Below are 21073 nucleotides of genomic sequence, written 5' to 3' on the forward strand. Positions count from 1 at the left end.
AGATATAGGCACCAGCATGTTTATCTCAGTGTTATTTACAATGGTAAGAAACTGGAAACAATTTAAATGTCCTAAATAGAGGAATGGTTAAATTGAAATAGGGGGAAAGTTAGAGGAACAATAATTCAGCCAAACAATGAACCATAATAGTTTACAGTATGTACTATAAACTATTATGGCTATATATTATGTAGCCATAATAGTTTATAGTAAGGATGGGAAAGAGTATTCTTTTCCATCCTGGCTTGTATTATATGAGATCAGAGTCTCTCTGTCTCTGAACTTGGGGTTTGAGAATCTGTATTTATTTATTTATTCAACAAAAATTTATTGAGCACTACAGGCCAGGTACAGCTGTAGGGGCCAAAGAGACCTCTTCTTTACCACTCCTCTCTCATGGAAACTCACGAGTATGTGGTTGACCCATGTCTAATAAGATACCCATTTTCAGTAGCACTTACTAAGAGCTGGTCACTTAACCAAGTGCTTTGCATACTTTACCTCATTTAATTCTCACAATAATTCTGTGAGATAGATTGTTGTCCCCATTTTTACAGATGGAGAAGACTGAAGTCTAAAGAGATCAAGTGACTTACCAGTGGTCACACAGCCACTGAAGTGGCCAAGTCAGAATGTAGTTGAATGTAGTTCTGTTGACTGTATATCTCATACTTTTAACTCCTTGGCTAAATTCCTACTCCAGGTGTAGCCAGATAAACACAGATCACAGCACTGAGGCTAATTCTTCTCCCTCCACTGGTGTACAGTGGTGTAAGCTTCTGTACACCACTGGACTTGAATTCACTTAAACTAGTACTAGGTACTTGTAGTAGCTCCTTACCCTTCTTGTGCTTCTTGTGTTTCACCTCAACCAGATCAAAGACCACTCTCCTTTCCTAGAAAAGGAAGAAGCAAAATCGTGTTTGAATGGCTCTTCCTTCTTGCTTCCCACTTGACATCTCCAAGCAGCAAAAAGCCTGAAAGGTGGTGTCTTATGGAGGGAAGAATTCTTCACAAGCTTCAGTTCATTCATTCAACAACAAATATTTTTGGAGTCCCTACTATGTGACAAGACTTAGTGTTTTAACCTTCCAGATCCTATTTTTACAAGTTTTCAGCACTTCTTTAAGTCCATCCTTGGTTTTATATTCTTTCTTACACCTCTTTCACATGTTCTGTGAAAATCTGATGTAATCAGTTGACTCTTGACTTCTGTTTCTCATTGTCCTGTTTCCCCTCCAGCTAACTTCTCATTCTAACTTCTGTCTTTCTGTTAATAGCAGCACCACCATTGTCTACTCACCCAGGCTTGTAACCTCAGTCACTTTCAGCCTTCTCTCCTTTTACACCCACTTCGTTACTAAGTCATATCAAATTTTTTCTCATAAGTTGTAACTGTCCTTTCCTTCCCATTCCTGCTGCTTGCTCTCACCAAGACTTCTTCAGAAACTCCTAATTAGCTTCCCTACCTCCAATCTCTCCCTCTTCTAATTTGCCCTGTTCATTAGACCAGATTAATCTTCTTGAAGCATTACCCTATCACATGTTGTTCACCCAGTGACTTAAGTCTTGCCCGCTCTAACCCCATAGCATCTACTGTATGTATTTTTTCCGCTCTTTCCTTTAATTTATATTTCCCTCATTTTCCCTCTTTCCTTTAATATCGCAATAATCTCTTAACTTGTCTCGATGCTTTTAGTGTTTCCCCTTCCCAATCCATTTTCCAATCTGCAACCAGATTAATATTCTTGAAACACAGCACTCTTCAGCTTAAAGCTATTTTGTGGCTTACTATTAATCATACTTAAAGTGGATATTCCTTAGGCAGGTATTCAAACTCCATCCTTGTCTCCCATTATTCCCCTTCCTGTATCATACAGTGCAACCAAATTAATACACAAACTTTAAATTGCCCTACCTTTGAACTTTTTTTCATGTTGTCCCTTCTCCTATCTCCATCTGTTCAAATCCTACCTCATTCTGAAGGACCCAGCTCACATGGTGCTTCTGCAATGAGGCCTTTCTGGATGCCTATATTTATCACTAGAGCTTTGTGTGTTCTGTTTCTTTTTGGAGACAAGCATATTTCAATGAGTTTTTAAATATATGATCCTATGATTTTGGTTAAAGTCTATGATATAAATTTGCCTACACAGAATCCAGGAAAACGTGGTTGCCTTTTCCTGAAATTTCTACCACTTCCCCATTTTACCAACTAATTCCTCAGGCTTAGTCAAATTTAGGTTTAGAGTGGAAACTGTCCCTTTGTTATCTCTCTTTGTTGGGAGTCAAGGCCAGGCAGTTTTCTAATCTGTTGTGGTAAAGTATAATTCGTATTGTCTGAGAAAAGCATGGGCTTTGGGCTCAGATGGTCCTAGGTTCCTGACAGCTTCATTATTTCCCAGTTGTGTGAAGTTAGGCCATATACTTAACCTCTCTAAGCCTCAGTGTCTTTATCTATTTGTAACCCTAACAAATCTAGTGGTCCCATGTGGTTTCGTCTCTATATAAATGGCATGTAAAGAAGCACTGCCCAGAGGACAAAAAGCAATTTTAAAATTAACTTATGTGTGCTTTCCAAGAACGCCAAAGAGGAAATAGTTCATTACCCACAATGACATTTTTCAAATTTTCTTCCTCTACTCCTCGATCATATCTAACCTGGAGATGTTCCAAGAGCCTTTCACACACACGCACACCCAAAAACTAAAACTCTGTCTGTATCCCCAGTCCTTGTTCCTCTATCTTCTTCCTCTCTCAGCTATATATATATATATATATATATATATATATTCTATAGATTGACTTAGCCTCTCTGACATAATCCCCTCCCTCTTAGGTCCTGTCTCTCTCCACCTATTTAAAATATCCAGCAATAGAACCCACACAGCTTCTCCTTTCATGAGTAGAAGTGGAGTGGGAGAGAAGGAAAAAAAGGGAGAAGGTGCATGACAAACATATTAGTGACCCTTGTCCCTTTCACATATAAAACAGATATACCTCACGTAAAATATACCTCACGTTGTCTTTAAGATGATTAAGTAATATTACATGTGTAAAGCACGTAGCATACATCTGGCATATGATTTGTACATAATGGTTGGTTAGTAGTTCTACAAATTCCATTTGTTTATTTTTTATGGATTCTAATTCTCTGGAGAAATTCTCCGTATTTTCACCTATTTTCGTGAACAAACTAATCATAGTTATTTTAAGGTACTTTGCTAACCTCAGGACTTGGATCACCTGTGGCCTTGTTTCTATTGTCTCTGTCTTCATTTGCTTTTCAGACATGTGGTCCTGTCTTTTGATGAACCCAGTAATATTTTGGTGAAAGATACTCATTGTGTCTAAATAAATTGTAGAGGCTCCAGTTGGTGTTGGCCTCTTCTGAGAGGGTTCATCCTGCCCTGCACTAAGCAGATAGAGTGTTGGCAAATCATCCTTTTCCACTCAGGAGCTATGCTGAGTCGAGTTTGGACTGCAGTCCTGCTAAGGCTCAATCTACCCCTGGTTTGCTCTTTGCCCTCTAGGATTTTCCACTGAAAACCTGGTCTATAATGTGTATCCCCTCCCCTTGGACGATCCCAACTCTAATCACTCTTTCCCAAGTCTGCTAAAATGCTCTACTTCTAGAGGTTTTCTCCTTGGGTGTTTTTGTCCTCTGCTCCATGCAGCCCCAGTATTTGGCAAATGTGCTGAGTGAGAAGTTGGCTTGAGCACCTATCTTACCCCATCCAAGTCTCCACCAGAAAGTTCTGGTAGTTTCTCTGTTCCCTTACAAGTGCCTCAGGAGGTACAAATCCTAGATTCTCAGCTCCCACCCCCACTCCCTCCAACTCAGAATAAACATATGCCCTCAGGATAAAAGCAATTGCAAGACCTCCCTCACCTCTCTGAATTCTTCCTTCTCCAGAGACGGAGCCATCTCTCAGTTTTATTGTTTCAGCACCTTCTCACTGCCTTCAGACAAATGGTTTCTGTATATTTTTCAGCTTTGCTAGTTATTCTAGGCAGGAAAACCAGTCTGCCTCTGGCCATTCCAACCCACTCAAATGTAGAGGTTGATGGTTATTAAATGTTCATTTATTCCCTTTTGCATCCTTTATCTGGCTAGACGGCCTATAATACATTTTTCTGGTTTACCCTCAGTTAGTTGGCTGGTTCCACCATGTTCTCATTTTCAGGTTCCTGGGTTTTCTTACAAGTATGTATAAGCATAGCTTCTGGCAAAAATGGGTGGTTTGCATTTTTATGATCTTATCTAATCTTGGCTCTATTATCACCCTACGCTTATTTTTCCTTTGCCTAATCCCCCTAATTGTTTATTTTATATTTTTTGTTGTTGCCTTTTTCTAAACTTGGATAACTACTTTGTGGAATGTGGTAGGGAATTATATATATAATTTTTCTAAGTATTTATTAGATGAATTTATTCATCACCAGGAAAACATCATTTCAATTACCAAATCCTACTACATAGTCCCAGTTATGTAGCTAGTGACTCACTTTTCACATCCTCATTTCTCTTACAAAGTCATGTCTGTCTGAACTAGGAAAAGAAATGAAAATACCACCTAGATCTTTCAGTTTCATACTTAAAATGTCAGAGTTTCTGGAGACACGTTCCAGAGTTTTACGGGCCATGTCTGCCCTAATTGGACACAGAAGTGACAGGATTCAAGCCAAGATATGCCCAGCAGGAGTCTAAGTACATAGACAATGACCTGGTTGGGCTGTAAATGGGTGGGGAAATGGAAATTCCTTGGTTATATTAGGCGAAGAGTCAAGAGCAAGAATCCAAGCTGAGAGTGGGGTGATGGCAGGTCAGGAGCCATTTTTTAAAAATAAATTTATTTATTTATTTATTTATGGCTGCATTGGGTCTTAGTTGCATGCGGGCTTTCTCTAGTTGCGGTGAGTGGGGGCTACTCTTCGTTGCGGTGCGTAGGCTTCTCATTGCAGTTGCTTCTCTTTGCAGTTGCTTCTCTTGTTGCGGAGCACAGGCTCTAGGCATGTGGGCTTCAGTAGTTGCAGCATGCAGGCTCAGTAGTTGTGGCTCACAGGCTCTAGAGCACAGGCTCAGTAGTTGTGGAGCACAGGCTTAGTTGCTCTGCAGCATGTGATATCTTCCTAGACCAGGGGTTGAACCCGTGTCCCCTGCATTGGCAGGCGGATTCTTAACCACTGTGCCACCAGGGAAGTCCCAGGAGCTATTTTTTAAAAAGTGATCAGAATGAAGTTAGCATATACAGCCTCCAGGGGATACAGACAGGGGCTAGAATAGCAGGATAGCATGACGTCAGTGGGCTTCTTGTGACCCAGCCTTGTCTGTTTCTCTTGCTTCATCTTTCACCATGCCCCTTCTATGATTCACTCCAGCCACACTAATAAATTACTAAATGTTCCTCAAAGATGCTAAACTGCTTCACACAGCCACACCCTTTTTCATGCTGAGCCCTTCCCCTTGCCTCTATGAACCTGACAAATTTTTAATTTTTTTTCCAGATTCTGCTTAAATACTTTCACTCTGAAGCTTTTCCTGCCCCCCACCATAGCCTGCCCCCACTCATCCTTTTTGACCCTTCCCCACCCATGTACCTATTGCCACATCTATTTTGAACTTCACAGAACTGATAAATGGTAGGAATATGCACCTTGGCTCTCTGATGTGAGAAATGTCACATTACTATATTTTTCTAAATCAAATTTTAAAAATATTAGTCCCCAAGTGCTAGGATGCTGACACACTCAATATCTTTATGAGTGCCTCTCCCCTTCCCTACGGTCATCCTCATAATCCTAGGGGGGCTAACAGTCCAGAAAATGTGGAAAATGCCCCTTTGGTCTTCAATACACCTCCAGTATTGTTGAATAGAAGTGACAAGGGCAGACATCTTTGTCTTGCTCCTAATCTTAGGGACAAGGCACCCAGTCTTTCACCACTACTTATGATGTTAGCTGTAGGTTTTTTGTAGAGGCCTTTGTTAGGGTGAAGAAGTTCCATCCTGTTGAACGTTTTTATCATGAATTTTATCAAATGCTTTTTCTGCATCTATTGAGATGATTATGTAGTTTCGTCCATTAGTCTATTAACATGATATATTATTACATTGTTTGATTTTTGGATATGAAGCTAACCTTGTATTCCTAGAATAAATCCCTCTTGTTATGTATAATCCTTTTTATATATTACTGGATTTGGTTGGCTGGTATGTTGTTGAGGATTTTTGCATCTATATTCATAAGGGAGATTTGTCTGTAATTTTCTTGTGATGTCTTTTTCTAGTTTTAGTATCAGGGTAATACTAGCCTTATAGATGAGTTGCAAAGTGTTCCTTTATCTTCTGTTTTTTTGGAAGAATTTCTGAAGGATTAGTGTTCTTTCTTTAAAGGTTTGGTACAATTCACCAGTGAAGCCATCTGGGCCTTGACATTTTTGTGGGAAATTTTCTGATTGCTAATTCTATGTCTTTACTTGTTATAGGTTGTACAAAAAAGTTAATATAGCAGACCTGAAATTCCTTTCCTTAGAAAGTCCTGCTTGCAAGATTGACCCTTGGCTGGCATCTGGGAACTTGGATTTAGGGAGTGTTTCCACCATCCCCTAAATAATAAGAGTGGCTTACTGTGCCTAAACTGTGCAAAAGTATATGCTGACATCTGCTTTCCTTCTAGGAGTCTAGAATTTTGGTATGTGCTAGGTACAGAGTGCCTATGTGACCAGCCTCCAAAAAAATGTTGGACACTGACTCTCTAATGACTTCTCCTGGTAGGCAACATTTTACACATGTTGTCACAATTCAACACTAGAGGAATTAAGTACATTCTGTGTGACTCCATAGGTAGAGGACTTTTAAAAGCTTGCACCTTGTTTCCTCTGGACTTCATACCATGAGATTTTCTCCATGCTGATTTTCCTTTGTATTCTCTGGATGTAATAAGTAATATTTATGAGTATGACTATATGCTAAGTCCTGTGAGTCTTCTTAATGAATCACTGAACCTGGAAGTGGTCTTGGGGACCCCTGACACAGATTTATTCAGATTTTCTATTTCCTTTTGAGTCAATCTCAGCAGTTTGTGTCTTTCTAGGAATCTCCTTTTCATCTAGGTTATCTAATTTGTTGTCATATAATTGTTTACAATATTGTCTTGTAATCCTTTTCATTTCTGTAAGGTGAGTAGTGATGCCACCTCTTTTTTTTATTTTAGTAACTAAGATATTTTCTCTTTTTTCCATTGATCAATCTAGCTAACAAATTTTGTTTGTTTTTGTTTTGTTTTGTTTTGATCTTTTCAAAGAATCAACTTTGGTTCCATGATTTTCTCTATTGTTTTTATATTCTCTATTTCATTTCTTTCTACTCCCGTATTTTTTAATTTCCTTCCTTCTACTTGCTTTAGGTTTGGTTTGGTCTTCTCTTTCTAGTTTCTTAAGGTGGAAGGTTAAGTTATTGATTTGAGATCTTTCTTCTTTTTATTTTAATAGAGGAGTTTTCAGCTATAAATGTCCCTCTAAGCACTGCTTTAGCTGTATTTCATAAATTTTGGTATGTTGTGTTTTTACCTAAACTCATATCAAATTATTTTCTAATTTCCCCGGTGATTTCTTCTTTGATCCACTGATTACTTAGGAGTATGTTATTTAATTTTCACATACTTATGAATTCCCCAAATTTCTTTTTATTATTGATTTCTAATTGCATTCCACCGTGGTCAGAGAAGATACTTTGGATGATATGATTTTTTTTAAAGTTCTTCAGATACAATCCAGTATTTTTTTTTTAAATTTTATTTAGTTAGTTAGTTTGGGCTGTGTTGGGTCTTCGTTGTGGTACTTGGGCTTCTCATTAAGGTGGCTTCTCTTGGTGCGGAGCTCGGGCTCTAGGTGCACGAGCTCAGTTAGTTGTGGCACGTGGGCTCAGTAGTTGTGGCTCAGGGGCTTAGTTTCTCCATGGCATGTGGGATCTTCCCAGACCAGGGCTCGAACCCATGTCCCCTGCATTGGCAGGTGGATTCCCAACCACTGCACCACCAGGGAAGCCCTGGATGATTTTAATCTTTTAAAATGTATTGTAGTTTGTTTTATGGCCTATCACATGGCCTATTCTGGAGAATGTTCCATGTTCACTTGAGAAGAATGTATAATCTGCTGTTTGGGGGTTTGAAATCTCTTTTACCATCTTCCCTTGGTCTCCTTTGTGGAAGCCAGTGTGAGAGTAGCGGAGTAGTGGATATTGTCGCTTCTTTTTCTTCCCCTCCTGGGTCCTGCCTTCTGGAGTGAGAGAATAAGCAAATAATGCCAAATTAACAACTTCTTCCTGATGTCCTTCCAGATCCCCAAAACCCCCAGGTATGCATGGCTTTTCTGTAACTAGCTGTGATTTCTCTTCCTAGATGCATTATGACAATGAAGTGTTTCTCTTCCCACAAGCAATGCAAAATGAGTGCTCTTGCCCTTCCCCACTCTCAGCGGCTGCCTCAGGAACACTCCCACTCAGGAGTTGGTCAACGCTTCTTTAATGGATGGATTTGGTCCCACATCATCATATTGATGGCAAACCAAGGGAGTGCTGGTTTGGTGAGATTAGAGCTTTTACCTGATATAATAAACTCCCATCTGCCCTTCTGACAGTGCCATTAAAATTGTCCCTTCTACTCCTGTTTCCCCATATACCCGGAAGTGAGTAACCACATCCTCTTCATTTTCTTTGAAATCTGTAAAGGATCCATTTGTCTGTAACTAACAGAAAACCAACCCAACTCTACTTTGAGTAATTAAGAGTTTATTTTTCTCATGTAACAAGAAGTGCAGGGACAGACAATTCTGGGGCTGACGCAGTTGATCAACACCATCAAGGACCCAGACTCTTTCCATTTTCCCACTGCAGCATCCACAGCAGGTGTACTTTTCATCCTTATGCCTGCTGCCTCATGGCCACAAGATGGCTGCTGCACCTTAAGACCAAGTCTTGTCCTAGGGAGAAAGAGGGGTAGGGTGCAGAGGCAAAAAGCCTGCCAGCGTATTACAAAGCTTTTCCAGAAGCCCCACCCAGCAACTTCTGATGATGTCTCATTATTTAAGTGTAGGTCACATATCACCCCACACCAATCACTGAAAGACTGAAAAATGGGTAAAGAGAAGGGAGAGGGCAAGGGAGAGAGGAGCAGTGGCCAGGAAACCAACAGTGGCTGCCACACCTTCCTTCACAGCTTTAGTAGTTAGAAGTGGGGGAGGATGACTTTAATCAGGCTGAGCTTGGAGTATGACATTGCATTCAATTCTGTCCCTGTCACACCTGTTCTAATAAGAATCTATCCCCACTTCCTAAATCTAAACTTCCTGGCACCTTCTGTAGAAAAGTCCCTAAGCACAACATAAATATAGACACATTTTCACCTGCCTTCCAGTAATTTCAGCATCCAACTCATGCTCCTTTTTTTAGAATTAGAAAAAACATATTCTAAAGTACTCAGCAGTCATCCACAGTCATTAAGCATTGTTCAATTTGAGGACCCCAAAGGTTAGTCTTCTGGGGCATCACCATGCCACTGCCTTTTCTCAGCCTCAGATACCTGGTTTGTCAGTTAACCATTTCCATCACAGGTACAATACCTGTACAAACAAGTCAACCCATGACCTCGTTCGAGCTTGGGTCCTGGACTTCAAGTTATCACTGTCCAGGAAGAGGTTAGAAATTCAGAGTCAAAATAGAAGCCGTAAAGTTCAATTTCCCTATCTCTCACTGTCTCAGAATGCTCCTGGAAACTGCAGATAAATTAATATCTTTATCAAACTCTAATAAGTACATTTGCCTGTCTTCCTTCCAGAGCCTTCCGTCAACCTCTCTGTAAATTATCCCAGAAGTTTTAAAGCATTCTGTAAAATCCTTTCAAATCAGCCTCTTTCCAGTCCTCTGATAGTTCCCACATCAGGAGTTACTTTTGAGAGACCTCACGTATTTCTGCATACCAGTTCTCTAACAGAATCTTAGCTATTGTCTCAAAGTCAATAGACTCAAATTCTAAGGATCATAATTTTTTGTGTGCCACATTCAAAGTTTCTTAGTAATCCCAGGGTGTAGTGGTTTTGAATTTGTTTCATAACTCTGAGGTGCAAGAAATGTCATATTGCCATAGTTTTAGCCCCCAGGGACTTGCCACAGTGGCAAGATATTCTATTCTCCATGGAGTCTTGGAAAGGTAACCAACTGCCCCAGTTTGCCCAGGACTGAAGTGTTTTCTGGGACACAGGACTTTCAGTGCTAAAGATGGGCAAACTGAAACAGCTGGTCATCCTAAATCTTGGACAAACATTAATTTACAAACCTTCTGCTTACTGTATTACAAGCTCTAAGAGGGCAACGAACATGTCTAATGAATTTCTATATACCCATGCCTAGTGCTTGGGACATAATAGGCATTCAGTAAATTCTTAATAAATAAACAAACTAATCTACAAACAAATTCATGAAACAGCATGAAAAAAAGAAGATTAAAATAATGATAATAATTCAAAGCCTGAGCCACATTGGAAGTTACTTGAGCCAAATTAAATGGAGTGCCCTACAATTTCCTAATATCCCTTCCAGAGAACATCCCTTCCAGAGAACATCCCTTCCAGGCTTAAAAAGGCTATGTCCATATACCCTGAGAAAACCATAATTCAAAAAGAGTCATGTACCACAATGTTCATTGCAGCTCTATTTACAATAGCCAGGACATGGAAGCAACCTAAGTGTCCATCGACAGATGGATGGATAAAGAAGATGTGGCACATATATACAATGGAATGTTACTCAACCATAAAAAGAAATGAAATTGAGTTATTAGTAGTGAGGTGGATGGACTAGAGACTGTCATACAGAGTGAAGTAAGTCAGAAAGAGAAAAACAAATACAGTATGCTAACACATATATATGGAATCTAAAAAAAAAAAAAATGGTTCTGAAGAACCTAAGGGCAGGATAGGAATAAAGACGCAGATGTAAAGAATGGACTTGAGGACACGGGGAGGGGGAAGGGTAAGCTGGGACAAAGTGAGAGAGTGGCATGGACATATATACACTACCAAATGTAAAATAGATAGCTAGTGGGAAGCAGCCGCATAGCACGGGGAGATCAGCTCGGTGCTTTGTGTCCACCTAGAGGGGTGAGATAGGGAGGGTGGCAGGGAGACGCAAGAGGGAGGGGATATGGGGATATATGTATATGTATAGCTGATTCACTTTGTTATACAGCAGAAACTAACACACCATTGTAAAGCAAGTATACTCCAATAAAGATGTTAAAAAAAAAAGGCCATGTCCTCAGAGCAGGAGCAAATTCTCCCCATGTACACATACACCATGATTTCTATATCATTTATTTCCAATCTGATGGACTTGGGAAGCATCAGGTAGACTTTCCATACATTTTGTATCTGTTCTTCAGGAAGACAGCGCATCTCCAGATATAAGCAAAATGTTAAGCATGAACTTCTGAAGGCACCTACCACCTGCCTGGCTTACCAGACCCCCTCAGAGTTCTGTGCTGTACAAAATGATGACACTGCTTTAAAGTGTCTAGAACTGGGTGAGAGGAGGGCGAGCAAGCAGGCCAGCGACCGACTGGCCGGCGGGGCAGGGTTGCGGAGAATAACGTGATGCAGCCTCGACCACCAGAAGGGGCCCAGGATTGATGTGTTGTTCTAGAGAAGGAACTGGAAGCAATCAAAGCTTGAGTCAGGAGATGGAAGAAGAAGCTGAGAGGCTAAAGGGGCTGCAGAATGAAGTACAGAAGCAAATGAATATGAGTCCACCTCCAGCAATGCAGGCCCACTGATCATGTCCATTGAGGAGAAGATGGAGGCCGATGCCCACTCCACCTACGTTGGCAAAGTGGACTGTGGTGCAGCAGCGGAAGAGCTGGAAGCACACTTTCATGGCTGTGGTTCAGTCAACCACGTTACCATACTCTGTGACAAATTTAGTGGCCATCCCAAAGAGTTTGCTTATATAGAGTTCTCAGACAAACAGTCAGTGAGGGCTTCCCTGGCCTTAGACGACTCCCTATTTAGAGGAAGACAAATCAAGGTGATCCCAAAGCGAACCAACAGACCAGGCATGAGCACAGCAGACCAGGGTTTCCCACAAGTCCGATTCCGAGCCCGGACCCCCGACTACAACAGTTCCCCCTCTCAATTCTACAGTGGTTTTAACAGCAGGCCCTGGGGTCACGTCTACAGGGGCTGGGCTAAAGAGACATCATGGTATTCCCCTTACTTAAAAAAAGTGTGTATTAGGAGTGGGGGTGGGGAAGAGGAAAGAAGGGGACAAAAGAATTTAAAAAAAAAAGAAAAACAGGAAAAAAGAAGTTTCTAGAATTCCAGCCCCACCCCCACCTCAGCACATTTGCTCTGGGGTATAATTCTAATGCCACAGCAGGTTTTTTCTGCTTCACTGTGTCACTTTCCACTTGTCTTCCACAAGACACTGATAATTCCTCTATCCCCTTAAAATCTTTTTTCTCCTTTTTGCCTTTCCTCTTGTATTATTTCTTCCAACTTTTCATATATGTTAGAGTGGGTAGAACTAGTGTGCTTTCTTTCATCTTATGTAGCAAGCAGACTGTTATGTACCTGTTATGATGATCACCTCAAGGAAGAGAACACAATTTAAAGATTTAAAGATGATTGTAACAGTCCTGACTCCATGGTTCCGGGAGTTGTGGTTTTCCTTGAAAAACTACCACAGAAAATTGTCTCATTTCCATTCCTGGTTTAAAAGGGTACATGCAGAAAATCTGCTAATATGTCTGCTTGTCTCTTCTTCTTACCCATATGCTAACTTATTTAATCTCCATGGCAGACGACAAAGTGTCACCCCTCTGTTCTGCAGTACCCTTCACTCAAAGAGTTGCCACCCCCAGAATTTTGACCCTTCTTTTTGTCCTGTGATGGGCTGAGTTGATATCAAGGGCCCTGTCCCCACCCACCTCCTTGTACCAAAGCTTTCCTCTCCCTGATCTCTCCTCCTCCTCTCTCTTCCCAGGTGACTTTGACCACCTTCTTTTTAAGCCCTCTCTGGACTTTCCAGGGACATTCCCCAATCAGCCCACTCTAACCCCAGTTGTGCAACACAAGCAAAATTTATCACTCTCAAAATGAGACCTGAATTTTCACAGTGTCCCACAGAAGTCTCTGTTTTAAGGCTCTGTTTTTAAGGACTTCAGTTCTTGAAACTCCACATTTATCATTGAGTAATATATTAGCCCCCTCTAAGGTGAACACCTACTTCGTCTCTGAACTTGTCTCTGCATTGATAACCCTTTGTGTATGTCCCTAATCAGGGAAAAACAGTAGTACCTTGGGGCACTGGTGATTCAGGCAGAAAGTCCCTCTCTCCCCAGGGCCAGGGTGAAATGGCTCAGCCATCCCTGACACCCCCAGAGGAACTTGGGGAAGCCTCAATTGGGACTCCAAACACGCCAAAGACTAAAGATAAACCAGCGTTTATGTATGTCTTTGTTTCAGAAAAGAGAATGGGTGCTATTGGCCAAAGGGGAGCCCCTGAGCCAAGGACACAGCCTGAGAGAGCCCGCCAGCACCTTCTACGTGATCCTGCCATCTCGCTCTCCCACTCTGCTGGTGAAGGCAGTGGCCACTCGGGAACTGATGCTGCCCAGCCCTTTCCCCCTGCTACCTGAGGACATGCCTGATGACAGCCGTAAGACTGTGGAGGCAAGTGAGCCCAGATCTCATGGAATAGATAGAGGGGAGAAAAGAGAAGAGAGTTGAAAAAAGGGATGAGGGAAAGGAGTGAGCCCCTGAAGGAAAGGACGGGAGCAGAGGCAGAAGTGGTTCCAAGGGTGTGGTAAGAGGAGCAGAGAAGAAAGCAAGGAACTGAGGCCAGACAGAAGGAAGTAAGCAAGCATCTGTGTGACGGTGTATTCTCATGGGTCTTTCTCTGCAATATGTGTATACATGTGTGTGTACCTGTGTTTGTGTGCATCTATTTCTGAGAAAAAGAGGGAAAGGCAGCCAATGTAGGCACCGAGAATAGGAAGAGCTTTAAAATAAGACTCTGATGAGAAGGAGGGAACAGTTCTGAAGGCCATTTTCTCCTCCCCCTCCTCTCTTCTTGGATCTGGATTCTGGATTTCCTCTGTCAGCCTCCCCAGGCTGAGGCGGGGGAGGGGGTCCTCTGGGTACAGAGAACTGGAACCACATCGTTGCTGCTAGGTTGCTGACTTATGTGCAGAGAGGACAGAGCCTGGGATTGTACTCTTGGCTTGGCAGCCACGGGGATGCAGAGAGGTGGGCACAAGTGGCCATGGCTCACTCAGTGTCTCACTTCAGGGCCAGTGGTTCCTGGCACAGGATGTTGTGGCCGGAAAACCTGACTGCTCAGGAATGCTCTGCTGGCATGTCCTCTGGTTATACTCACCTCAAAGGCCTCCGAGAACTCAGTGTACTTGCTTTGCAGACTGTGAGCACCCCAGCCGGGACACACCCTCCCTCACAGCTTCGCACACTGGATCCCTTGTAACCTTCATAGCGCTCTGGCCCCTCTCAGAATCCTGTGACATTGTTCTCAGGGCCAGAGTGTTCAGTGTCCCTAACCACTCAGTTGCTGCTACTTCTTGTACCCTTGCCTGACACTTACCTCACAAGCACTCAGACCTGGGGCAGAACACCCAGCAGGACACGCATCTATTTCACATCCTTCAGTGAAGCCCTGGGTCATCATACCTCCTCCAGCTTCTCACACTCAGGTCTCTGCCTGACATCTTGGGTTCTGTGACCTCAAGACCCCCAGGTGAGGCTCCTCCTCTCTCTTCCTCAGAGCATGCTGGATGACCTGGAGCTAGAACCCACCTACAACCCCTTGCAGGTTTGGAGCCACCTGTACTCACACCTGAGCAGCACCTTTGCCAAGCCTCAGGGCCCGCTCCACCCAAGGTGGGAGAGCCGGGCTCTGAGAAAGGTACTTCCCTCCCTCCCCTTTATGCCCAGAATCCCAGAGAGTCCTCTTCCGCTGTGCCCAACTCCCCCCCATCCAAGGGAGTATCCTCCCTGGATCCCCTCTGGCAGAAAGAGGGCATACAGGGGAGGAAGAAAAAGAGCAGCCTTTTGCCCTAAACAAAGAAAATTACAACCCCTACCCGGTAAGGGGGCTTTTTTTTTTTTTTTTTTGCTTGGGCATTTACATATGTTTAGGTATCTTAATTGCAGTGTTTGTGATAAATCATTAGTCATTTAACAGACCATTGTCCCACTAAGCAAACTGGCAGCACTGGAACTACAACCACAAGCCTCTGTTGAAAGAAAAGGCTTAAGGGAAGGTGGGAAAAGAAATGCCTAAGGGAAGGGGAATTAGCATTTACTGAGCAGCAGTCATTTGCCAGGTTCTGTGACATGTGTTCTCACATATATTTTTCTCATTTAATCCTCACAGCATCCCCGCAAGGTAAGTGTTATGCTTATTTTACAGATGAGTAAAGGGAGGCTGATCAAGGTTAGTAGCTTAGAGACAGGGCTCTAGTGACAGGGGTTGAGAGAGAAGAGTAATTGCAGGGGGGATTTATCTTTTTATTTTCTTAAGATTTATCTTATTACTTATTTATTTTTGGCTGTGTTGGGTCTTAGTTGTGGCATGCGGGATCTTCACTGAGGCACGTGGGATCTTTCATTGTGGCGGACGGGCTTCTCTCTAGTTGTGGCATGTGGGTTTTCTCTCTCTAGTTGTGGCGCATGGGCTCCAGAGAACGTGGGCTCTGTAGTTTGCAGCACACAGGCTCTCTGGTTGAGGCGTGCGAGCTCAGTAATTGTGGCACGCGGGCTTAGTTGCCCTGCGGCATGTGGGATCTTAGTTCCCTGACCAGGGATCAAACCCATCCCCTGCATTGTAAGGCAGATTCTTTACCACTGGACCACCAGGGAAGTCCCAAGGGGTGTTTATTTTTATGAAATCCATGTTCTATAGTATTTGGGCTTCCTTTTGTGCCCTTATTAATCTTTTCCTTGTTTCTCAATAACAGAGCCTATAGGAAAACCCCCGCTTTGTCTTACCTGAAGTTACAAGAAAAAGATGTTTCCAAACTACAGTCAGTCTAGAGGTGGGAACAGAACCGACCATAAGTTAGCTGGTGGACAAGCAAACAGAGGAGGACACTTAGCCAGGAGACAGGCACTGTGGAGGCTGGAGCCTAGGGGACTCCACTGCCCTGGGCCTCGAGGCTGTCACTCACAGGACACATGAAGGAGTTAGGACAGAAGGCCCGGCAGGGAATTGGACAGATCGGGAACGGTCTGGTCTTCACAGGAAGCTCTTCTTGCTTTCTTTGCAGGCTGGGCCACTGCAAACAAATCGAGTTCGAGCCACAGTGGCCCCTTTGCCTATGACTCCAGCCCCTGGCAGAGCCCCCAAGATGCCAGCAGCCAGCAAAGCTTCCTCGGATGTCTTCTTCCAGCCTTCCATGGAGGAGGAGGAGGAGGAGGCAGACGAGGAGTATCCCTCAGGGCCCTAAGTCACCAGCACCACAGCCCAGCTGCCCTGTGCAAGCACATCCATGCCAAGGCTCACACAATGGCTTTCTGTGGACAGACTTGCCTCCTATCCACCTGAGCCTCTGTGAGCTCCGGGTGGCTGGGAAACACAGCCTTCCCCTCCGCAGTCCTCAGTGCTGCCACTGCCCCACTCTTCAGGCTGGGAAGAGACGCACCGACCCTTTTCCTTCGCCAAGCAGGGACTCATTTTTCTTTTGGATCATTTGATACTGTTAACACAAATGAAGATTAAATAACCAGTAAGTCTCCACCATTGTTAGGAGCATTCCCAGGCCTGATTTTCTCCTTGTAGCTGTGTAAGTAGGTGGGTGAAGTCAGGTCACCATCAGGAAACTGAACCTCAGGAGACAAGGATGAGGTTTTCAGAGCTCATGAAAAGCAAGTAGGATTGAAATTGAAATCGAAACCGCATTCCAAAGCCCATGCCCCTCCCACTACACCCACCACAGTGCAATTCCCTTCAGCCTCCAAACAGATAAGTGGTTGATGCTTGGTACCTACACGCAAAGTGTGCGCAGGCGCGTGAGTGTGCTTTTTGTGTGTGTGTGTGTGTTGGTGTGTGAGACAAGGGGGAGGGAAGGCATCCTAGAGCTGAGAACAGGGGAGAGGGTGGTGTGAAAAAGACCTATTCCCTTCCTATTCCCCTCTCCTCATAACTGCCCATCAGCTTTCTCCATCCACAGGATAACTACCATTTATACAATGCTTACTCTGCACTTGAAATCGTATTAAGTACTTGAGAAATTTAACTCCTTTCATAAAAACCCTGTGAGGTTGTATGTGTAATTAAGCTTTCCCATTTTGCACAGGGGCAGTGGGGGAAACTGAGCGTTACAGATGTTACACACAGGGTCACAGAGATAGGGTCAGGCCCAGGTGGGCCTGACTGGACCACCCAGGCTCTGAACGACCACACTGCTTGACCCCCCTGCCCAAGGCCCTTTCCTCCTTCAGTGGCCCCCAACACCTTCCTGGTTCTCCTGATTCCCTCCACATCTACCCAGCACAGCCTGCCACTCTGTCCCCTCTGTGACTATTCACACACATAGACCTCTTAAACCCAAACTGACTTTAATGAGGATAAAACTTTAAAAAAATATCTCTCTCTGGCAAAGAACAATGCCGGGGTAAAGATCAAGACACAGCCCAGTGTCTCCCTATAGCCTCCATACAGGCCCCTCAAACTGTACCTACTCTGACCAAACACCCCTTTCTTTAGTACTGCTCCAGCAGCTATCCCTTCCTTTGGTGGGGATGACTTAGAGGTGCTGGCCTCCCCCAGATCCAGCCCCTGAGCCCCTGCCAACTGTCCCACTTCCATGACTTCTTGGGACACATCATCCTTCCCTTGACTCCCCTTGTACCCTGGTCTCTACACACAGACCCCTCTGGTTCCTGCTGGTTCTAACAGGTTTCTTTGATCCCCAGTGCCACCTCCCCATGGTCCTCCTATCAGCAACCCCAGCCTTGCCCTTCTTCTCATGTGGAGCCCTCTGACTTAGCCCCAGTCCTGTCAGTCCCTGCTCCAGAGAGCCCACAGTTCCAGCTACCTGAGGCCCCACTCTTCTGGACCTGGCTGTACAGGGCAGTGTCTGAGCTATGGCCTTTGCTGCCACTGCCAGCTGCAGCACCGGATTCAGAGAAGGCCAGGCCCTGGGGCTTGGGAGCTGGGAAGGGCTTTGTGCTCCGCGGGGGTGGCACGGCGTAGTCATCAGTAGCAGGGTTGTAGGGGAGCTCATAGCCCTCCTCCTTCACCCGAGCCTGGCACCACCAGGCATCCTTGGGCTCCTGAGGCAGATCATAAAGGCCCCGGAGAGCAGCTGGGGCCAGGCCCTCAGGTTCATCATAGATGGGGTCTTCTTTGGGGTCTGTCAACTTGGCCTTTATCAGCTGCTGCTGCAGATGCTCACACAAGTCCCAATAGAGAGGTTTCTTTAACTGCAACCCCTCCCCTGCCTGAGCAGGGGTGCTGTCCAGGGGGTCTGAGTATAGGGAATCTTGGGAAGGGCCTGGAAGAATGCGCAGGGAGTCTAAGGGTTCAGCATACAGGGCTGGAGGGCTGCCTGCGAGCTCCTGGGGGCCCCGCGGGGGAGCCAACTTCCCTTCTGCCACTTCTCCTTCATGGGAATCAGCTCTGAGAACATCCTGCCCCTGGCTGGCCTTTCCCTGGGTCTTCTGTCGGTGGATAGCAGTCTCAACTGCCTGAAAGATGTCATTTCCCTGCGCCGTCTGGAAGGTGAAGGTTCCAGGGCCAGAGGGGCAGCGGCGGCCAGCCTCAAAAGAGAACATGACCTGAAGAGAGTGTGGAGGGAAACACATAATCAGGAGCCATCAGAGGAGGTGAGTCACAGGGCTGGAACTAGTTAGGGGACCTACAAAGAAGAGACCACCTGGGAAGGGAGGTGGGGTCATGGGCTAGGCAAGAAAGCCCGGTCCTGCCCCACCCCTCCCACAGCTGCCCAACCCAAGGAGCCAGTCCTGCACCGCACCTTGTCTCGGCCATAGCGACGCAACAGAGTGTAAGGCCAGGAAAGGAGTGGCTCCTGTATCTGAGTCTGGGCCCCCACGCCCAGGAGAGTCAGCCTCTGAGCCTCCACTCTCAGCATATAGGAGCCATGCAGGCCACAACGCTCAGCGGCTTCAGTCCTTTGCACGGTTACCCAGAACTGGGATCCTGGAAGGAATACACAGTTAGACTGGCACCTGGCCAGGACTGGGGTTGGGGGAGGGAGCAGGTTGTCCAAGCATACACGTGAAAGCCAGCTCTCAGGAGCATTCTACTTCCCCTTGTAGGACACCCTTTCTTTCCATGCCATCCCTGCTGGGGCTTTTCAGGCATCTACCTTCCCAGGCGGGGCTATACAGTGAATTCTCCAGCATCTCCAGGGCAGAAAGCTTGGGTGGGTTCTCGGCAGGCGCCAGGGCCCAGCTGCCTTTCTGGGGTAAAGAGAAAGAGTATGAAGGAGACTGTGATTCCCTCACCGCGGTTCCCAGGGTCTGAGTCAGCCCAGTTCCTCTGCCGCTGTAACTGCTCCCACCCCGCATGGACTCTTGGGCCCAGTGCAGCTCGCCCCAGCCCCTCACCGGAAAGGCGTTTCGGCACAGCGTTTGCACCCAGGCGGCGCTGGACGGCGCGTCGGCCGCCAGCAGGTGGGAACGCTGTGCGGTGTCCAGGCGGAAAGCTGCGGCGCCAGGCTCAGGGGGGCTCTCCACGGCCACGGGGGCCACGCTCACACACTCAGCCAGACGGATCACCTTGCAGTCCAGGCGGCGCGTGCTCCCTCGGCCCCCTCCAGAGCTCGACCCCTTGTGGTCAAAGAACTCGAGCCGCGCGACACCGTGGGGGCTGGCCGGGTAAAGCACCGCCCAGGTCTTCCTCCACCTCTGGGGAAAGATCGGAGAGACACTGGGGAGGGAGAGCAGGCAAACACCGGCGGCCCGGGCCCCGACAGGGAGGGAGGGACCTGCGCGGGCCAATTTCAGGTCTGAGGCTTCCCGACGGCAGGCGAAGTTTCCCAAGGAGGATGCCGCTCCGCCTCCCCCAGGGCCAGAGAGGCGAAGCCGGAGGCAGGCAGACGCTTCTTCCGAATGTGTGCAAAGCAATTTAGCCGGAAATTCATAAGGCTCTCCGGCTCCGGGCGCCGCGCTCCAACCCGCTGCCGGTCCCCTCCCTCCATCTAGGCTCAGCTGCCCACCCCTAGCTCTGATGGGGTTCGGCAACCCCTACCCACACTACCTTGGTACCGAAACGCTGGCTCTGCAAAAACAGCGGCCCTTCCATCACGGCCCCGTCCATGGCCCCGTCCATGGCCCCTGGCGGTTCCTTCCGCCCTTCCTGGCCCTGTGGGCCGGAGGCGGGGCGAGGCGGGGAGGAGGGCGGGGCGGGGCTCGCGCAGGAGGCGTTCCCGCCCCCACAACCTCCCCGGACCGCGAAAGGGGAGGAAGGAGACAAGCCAGAAGAAAGGGGAGGGGGTACCCAGATAAGCTGGCTGGTGCACCACGTCCGGCCCACCCCCCCCCGAACCCTGGGTCGCGCACAAGTGGCTCCACCGAAGGAAACCTCGTGGTTTCGGTCAGAGGACTCCGGCGCCTAGGCTTGGGGGCTGCGTACTACATCAGATGCTCAACGTGACGTTAGAGTGAAGGCCGTGACATCATCTCGAAAATGCCGACGGGCACCCTGGGGCATTGGAGGGACCATACGTGCCCTCGCGGCTTCAATTCCCCAGACACGACCCGACCCCTGCTCGGCCGGAGTTGGGCTGTTTTAAGATCCGCGGAGCAGGGGACGTGGGGGAAGGGCTAGGGACTGAAGACTTTCCGGAACTCGGAGCCGAGTCGCTGCACGGGACGCAGGACGGTCTGCGGCCCCGTGGCCTCTTCTGTGTCCAGCTCTCTGGCCGCAGCTACCCTGCACCCAACCCGCGAGAAAAGAAAGTTTTATTAAGCAGGCTGGGAGGCGGGGAGGGGGGCGGGAGGGAGGTGGAGCGGCGACTGCGGCCTGCTCCAAAGAGGAGGGGA

At 46.3% G+C, this 21073-nt stretch overlaps 2 protein-coding genes and 1 pseudogene across 4 annotated transcripts in view; 2 read left to right on the top strand and 1 right to left on the bottom strand.

The window, feature by feature from the left end:
- The window catches only part of M1AP (meiosis 1 associated protein), a 76691-nt gene extending 60130 nt beyond the window's left edge, over nucleotides 1-16561 (top strand). Inside the window, exons 8-11 of one of the 2 annotated variants that reach the window (XM_060027468.1) lie at nucleotides 13517-13723; nucleotides 14829-14969; nucleotides 15441-15452; nucleotides 16333-16561. In XM_060027468.1, the coding sequence (XP_059883451.1) occupies nucleotides 13517-13723; nucleotides 14829-14969; nucleotides 15441-15452; nucleotides 16333-16512 (540 nt within the window). In that variant the 3' untranslated portion in view covers nucleotides 16513-16561. The remainder of the gene's footprint in view (nucleotides 1-13516; nucleotides 13724-14828; nucleotides 14970-15440; nucleotides 15453-16332) is intronic. The other variant, XM_060027467.1, reaches the window with a different exon arrangement.
- LOC132435348 (polyadenylate-binding protein 2 pseudogene) lies at nucleotides 11705-12920 on the top strand (annotated as a pseudogene).
- A 45-nt stretch (nucleotides 16562-16606) lies between the features above and the next one.
- On the bottom strand, nucleotides 16607-20481 carry DOK1 (docking protein 1). Of its 2 annotated transcripts, XM_060027465.1 has the most exons (5): nucleotides 20289-20481; nucleotides 19637-19936; nucleotides 19396-19489; nucleotides 19042-19226; nucleotides 16613-18844 (listed from the first exon to the last, which is right to left on the bottom strand). In XM_060027465.1, exons 1-5 carry the CDS (start codon nucleotides 20358-20360, stop codon nucleotides 18032-18034), a joined length of 1464 nt encoding a protein of 487 aa, XP_059883448.1. In that variant the 5' UTR covers nucleotides 20361-20481; the 3' UTR covers nucleotides 16613-18031. The 2 variants fall into 2 exon arrangements, with proteins under 2 accessions (XP_059883449.1, XP_059883448.1); XM_060027466.1 differs by lacking the exon at nucleotides 20289-20481 and having other exon boundaries at nucleotides 16607-18844; nucleotides 19396-19485; nucleotides 19637-19712.
- Nucleotides 20482-21073: the final 592 nt, after the last annotated feature.

This window comes from Delphinus delphis, chromosome 12 (assembly GCF_949987515.2).
Source record: "Delphinus delphis chromosome 12, mDelDel1.2, whole genome shotgun sequence".
In the NCBI taxonomy this organism is placed as follows: Eukaryota; Metazoa; Chordata; class Mammalia; order Artiodactyla; family Delphinidae; genus Delphinus; species Delphinus delphis.

Bases quoted from the DNA above. Each gene is read 5' to 3' on its own strand.
- DOK1 (XM_060027465.1), bottom strand. From the start codon at position 20,360: ATGGACGGGGCCATGGACGGGGCCGTGATGGAAGGGCCGCTGTTTTTG. The intron at 19,490-19,636 runs GTGAGGGGCTGG...TCTTTACCCCAG, and splicing joins TGTGCCGAAACGCCTTTCCG to AAAGGCAGCTGGGCCCTGGC. The intron at 18,845-19,041 runs GTGCGGTGCAGG...CACTCTCTTCAG, and splicing joins GTCGCTATGGCCGAGACAAG to GTCATGTTCTCTTTTGAGGC.